Below are 5,000 nucleotides of genomic sequence, written 5' to 3'. Positions count from 1 at the left end.
TGGGGAGGGCGTGTTGTATGTTATGCAAAGAGAATATGCCAGTGTTACACCGGAAGATGGCAACGTGACCCTGATGGGATCTGATGATGCGACAACGTGTCACATTGTAGTACTTCGAAACACGGCATCAGGGGTTACTAGCTTGGGACACTTTGATGGCCATGATACATCAAATGGGATTAAAAACATGATAGAATCTGTGACGTGTGGTTCCCGAATAGGCAGTGGTAAGATAGAGCTCAACCTGTTTGGAGGATTCCTGGATGACCGGCGAACCTCTGAGAAGCTTACAACCTCTATCCTAGAAATCATACAAAACCAAGAAGTGCCTATTCATTTGATGTCAGCTTGTATAACAGGTTTTAATGACACCATTGATGAAGGTTTGCACAAGCCTCGTGTTTATGGCGTGGGCGTCACAATCCAGGATGGCAACATATTTCCAGCAACATTTCAACACAAAGGCCCAGATGAATACATAAGGCATGCTAGAAGCTTTTCAGGTTGCAGAATGACAGAAGTTTACAGCTCTCATTACAAGGAATTCCGAATACTTCCTTATGAATATGTGCAGGACATGACAGGCCACATTCCATTTTTCCTTGCTGCTCCTGATGAAGTTATTCTGCAGTATCTTTCAACATCACCACACTGTGAACCACCAGACTTTGTGGCAAACACCAAAGCAGCTTTACATCACATTTTGAGTAACCCAAAGCCTTTGAAAACAGTGTTTCCAGGAGGGAACTGTAGGGTTTACAAATACCAAGTTGGCACTGATGTTTGGGCAAGGGTGTAGTTTAGTACTCTAAATTCTAAACAAACTTGTTAAGTAATTAATGAGATAAAGAAACAGTTAAACCTTACATCAATCTGTCTACTTTTAGGAATTTAAAGAATGTCGCAGGAAGATGTTCCCAAACTTTACAGTGCATGGTTTTGTCCGTTTGCCCAAAGAGCATGGATTGCATTGTTGGCAAAAGACATCAAATTTGAGTACTTAGAAATAAATCCCTACAATAAAACTCCAGAGTTTCTTGCTGCCAATCCTCGTGGACTGGTCCCTGTTATTATCCATAACAACAAGTCAGTTTATGAAAGTTCAGTGTGCATTGAATATGTTGACGAGGCATTTCCTGGAGAGCCAAGATTGCTTCCAGCAGATCCTTATGAAAGGGCTCATGCAAGGATTTGGGGGGATTTCCTCAGTAAGAAAATCATTCCTCCTTTTTATGCACTTCTTATGAAACAAAGCCAGGAAGAGCAAGAAGAAATCAAAACTCAGTTAACAGTTCACCTGTTAGAGTTGACGAAGGCCATGCATCCTGAGGGGCCATTTTTTCAAGGTGACAAGTTTGGTTTCGTTGACATCATGCTGGCACCACATGCAGCAAGGTTCTTTATATTAAAACACTATAGAGGCTTTGAATTGCCAGTAAGTGGTGAGTTTGAGCGATTTCACAAGTGGTGGGAATCTACAAAAAAGGTTCCTGCTGTGAAAAACACAATTCAAGACGAGGGAAGGTTATTGGACAACTACAAGAAATATGCAGAAGCTACAAGTAATTCTCAAGTGGCTCAAGCGATACGAAAGGGTGGACCAATGCCATAAGTTAAGAGAGCTGTAGAGTAGGGTGGATGTTGTTTGAGACTCCGCATGCATCGTTATTTTACTAGAGTGGACATAAACACTTGTAAATTCTTCAAAAGGACCTTACGTGTATAACAAGTGGACGTCTTTGGTTCTGCAGATTACAGATCTCCTAAATGTGCTGTTTTTGTTAGTGAATTTAGGATAAGGCTGAATTTTAAAAGCATAAACATATATTTGCATTTACAGTTTTGTTTGTTGTTATGTATGATGTAAATTCCCAGTGATCTTGTGAGGGTTTGTAAAGCAATATGGGCTCTTCAATAATAATTTTAATCAGGACCATCTGATAAATTATTAACTCATTATAGAAAGGGACTGGCATTTTTTTGACAGTGCAAGTGTCCTTTTTGCTTTGTCCAGCAAATTTTAACATCACTCCAACATTTGCTGATTTTGTCATATCCTTGTGGACTTCAAGGCTACATGTGGTATCACAGTTACAATGATACAAATTATAAAGGTTGCATTGGTTTTTAATCTGCATCTAACCCTAGGAAGCAATCTTATTCATACCAGTATGTCCTAAAAATGTACCAATAGTACTGTAAAAGTGTATGTATAAGCCGCACCCCCAATTTGGAGGCTTGAATTAAAAAAAAAAGATAAAAATTTTGATATTCTCTTTGTAAACAAACAAGGACAAACAAGTATGGTCTCAAAACACAAACACAGTGCTTTGTATGAGCTTTCATATCAATTAAGTCTTTAGATAGCAAGATTTCACTTGTCACGCCTTTACCATGTAAGTTTACTATGCAAAAAACACTTATTAAGATGCTATCACAATGAAATTTTCAAGGTTATCACTTTGAAATGTTCCATGAAATTGCAATTCAAAGGCGATTGAAACGATCAACCTCGTTCCCAGGGTCTCTCTGCTCTACCTGCATTGTCGTTGAGACAATGGAGGCAGAGAAGAGAGACCCTGGAGAGGGGGTTGTGAAACAATATGCATGAGTGCCTTCGTAGCCAAGCTTTAAAATGTGGAGAGGAGTCTGGAGAATACATCTTGGTATTTTCTCCCACATGGTTGAAAGGTATGCGTCAAGGTGACTGGCAGCAGGGGTCATAGCAAACAGCTTTGTGGAGGAATGACGATTCCCTGTAGGCTGGTGTTCAGTTCTTTGCATAAAGTGAAAATTAATCCCTTGAGAGAAGTCTTGGAGAACAAGAATTGCAAATGAACGCTTCAAGATACAAACGGTCGGATCTTTAAGGGGCCACTGCTCATGAAAAAGGCCATGATCAACAACAACATGCTTTCAGTTTGTTTTATGTTTATTCAGTGACATCTTGTTTTTATGAATATTAATTCGGCCTTTAAAAAGTCCAACCTCAAATGTTTCTATAGATAAGCCACACCCCCAGTTTTTTAATTTGAATTTTGAGAAAAATGGTGCGGCTTATACATGTACGTTTACGGTAATCCTGAATTCTCCATTTTTGTTACTAAGGCTTAGGCTGTTTATATGGAGAAAAGTTGCCCAAGGTAAAGGGTGACCTGCATACCTGAGCAACCCTGGCATGTCAACTTTTTATACTTTATCTAAAAAATGTAGTAAACTATTTACATCAGAGAAAAAAAATTGGCTGAACAGAAAGGGCTTCAATGACATCTGCAAATGGTTAGACTCTCCAGGCCCCATCTCTCAACCCTTCAAACCCACACACGATTCACACAGGGTAGGACATGGAGTTCCCAGTGTGTTACGAAAAATAGCATTGCGTGACTAGCGTTACTTTCTAGAAGCTTCGCGAGAGTTCGTAGTTTGTTTATATTTAGGTTTGTACGTAAGCGCTTCTAAATCGGTGTGTTTTGTAATCTTTCTATTATTAGATTCATTACTAATTTAGAAAGTTCTAGAAGTTTATTGTCAGAGTATATAAGTAGACGAGTCCAAGCGGAGTGTTTTTTTAACTAGTTTCTTACAAGCGAAGAGAGTTGGCGTTGGCCGTGTTTAGTCAAGTGTGACAGAAGCTGTGTGCATTCAAGTTGGCGGAGGCCGTGTAAGTTTGTCGAATACGTGTTGTTCAGAGTTTTACCTCGTGGAAACTACGTTCATTTTTGGAATAAATCTTCTTGTTGTTGTTCCGACAACCCTGCGTTCAGTTTAGTTGCAAACTACCTTTCCTCAAAACACACGAACTCGTAACATTGGGGGCCTGTCCGGAGAGGAATTCATTTGTTTGCCGACTACAGAAACCAGGAAAGGATCACAACTTGGAAGGAAGTAGCTGCGCTGTGAAAAAAGTTGTAGCGAGTGAAAGAGCCGTGGAATTTTAGTGCTGTGAAAATGGAGAAATTTATTCAGCTTGGCGAAAAGTTTGGTCTGGAAGGAGAAAAGCTGCTTGAATTTGTGCGTGAACAAGAAGAAAAAGAACGCGAAGAGAAACGTAAAGAGGAAGAAAAACAAGAAAAACGAAGACAATTGGAGGAAGAAAGAGAGGAAAAAAAGAGGCAATTACAAGAAGAAAGAGAAGAGAGACGTCGAATGCTTGAGGAGGATAAAAGAAAGGAAGAGGAAGAGAAAGAGGAAAGGCGCAGAAGAGAAGATGAAGAAAGAGAAACTAGGCGACAAGAACGCGAACTAAGAAAATTGGAGATGGAAGCCGAGCTGTTGAAACAGAAAGAGGCTATTGAAGCGGCAAAAAGAGAACATGAGCTGGAGATTGCACGTTTGGCTGTGGAGAATGCTGACGGACGTCCTGAAGTGAGAGAGGATCGGGCTAAGGCACCTAAACTCCCCTCGTTTGTTGATGGTAAAGACGATTTGGACGCGTATTTGCAGAGGTTCGAGAGATTTGCCGAAACAGCTAAGTGGAAAAAAGATGGATGGGCATCGAAGCTCAGTGCTCTGTTGTCTGGACGGGCACTAGAAGTGTATTCACGTCTATCGGAGGACGCAGCTAAGGATTATGACAGGGTAAAGATTGCGTTAATGAAGAGATATGACCTTACCGAAGACGGCTATCGTCGAAAATTTAGAGCATCCAAACCAGAAGTTGACGAAAGTCCGGAGCAGTTTATTGTGCGACTGGACAGATACCTGTTACGGTGGCTAGAGCTTTCGGATACTGCGCGAACCTTTGATGGTCTTAAGGACTTGATCGTGAAAGAACAATTTATTGACTCTTGCCCTAAGGATTTGGCAATTCACCTGCGAGAAAGGGCACCTGAGACTCTAGCAAAGATTGCGAAGATCGCTGACCAGTACTTGGAGGCTCATGGTAAACATTTGTTCAGCTCAGCGAGCAGAAAGCCAACAGTACAGCCTGAGAGGGAAGAGGCGAAGAACATGCAGATTAATCCACCAGCTCTGCATTGCTTTAAGTGCAACACCCGAGG

At 40.9% G+C, this 5,000-nt stretch overlaps 2 protein-coding genes across 2 annotated transcripts in view; both read left to right on the top strand.

Annotated features, from left to right (window-relative positions):
• The window catches only part of LOC137970729 (uncharacterized), a 2,186-nt gene extending 349 nt beyond the window's left edge, over positions 1-1,837 (top strand). The window contains exon 2 of the mRNA XM_068817269.1: positions 888-1,837. Coding sequence (XP_068673370.1) covers positions 899-1,612 — 714 coding nt within the window. The 5' untranslated portion in view covers positions 888-898 and the 3' untranslated portion in view covers positions 1,613-1,837. The remainder of the gene's footprint in view (positions 1-887) is intronic.
• The window catches only part of LOC137970728 (protein N-terminal asparagine amidohydrolase-like), a 2,153-nt gene extending 316 nt beyond the window's left edge, over positions 1-1,837 (top strand). Inside the window, exon 1 of the mRNA XM_068817268.1 lies at positions 1-1,837. This exon is cut by the window's left edge and continues 316 nt beyond it. Coding sequence (XP_068673369.1) covers positions 1-799 — 799 coding nt within the window. The 3' untranslated portion in view covers positions 800-1,837.
• Positions 1,838-5,000: the final 3,163 nt, after the last annotated feature.

This window comes from Montipora foliosa, chromosome 9 (assembly GCF_036669935.1).
Source record: "Montipora foliosa isolate CH-2021 chromosome 9, ASM3666993v2, whole genome shotgun sequence".
Lineage (NCBI taxonomy): Eukaryota > Metazoa > Cnidaria > Anthozoa > Scleractinia > Acroporidae > Montipora > Montipora foliosa.
Note: the sequence above shows the minus strand (reverse complement) of the source record. Positions and strands in the feature narration are given on the sequence as shown.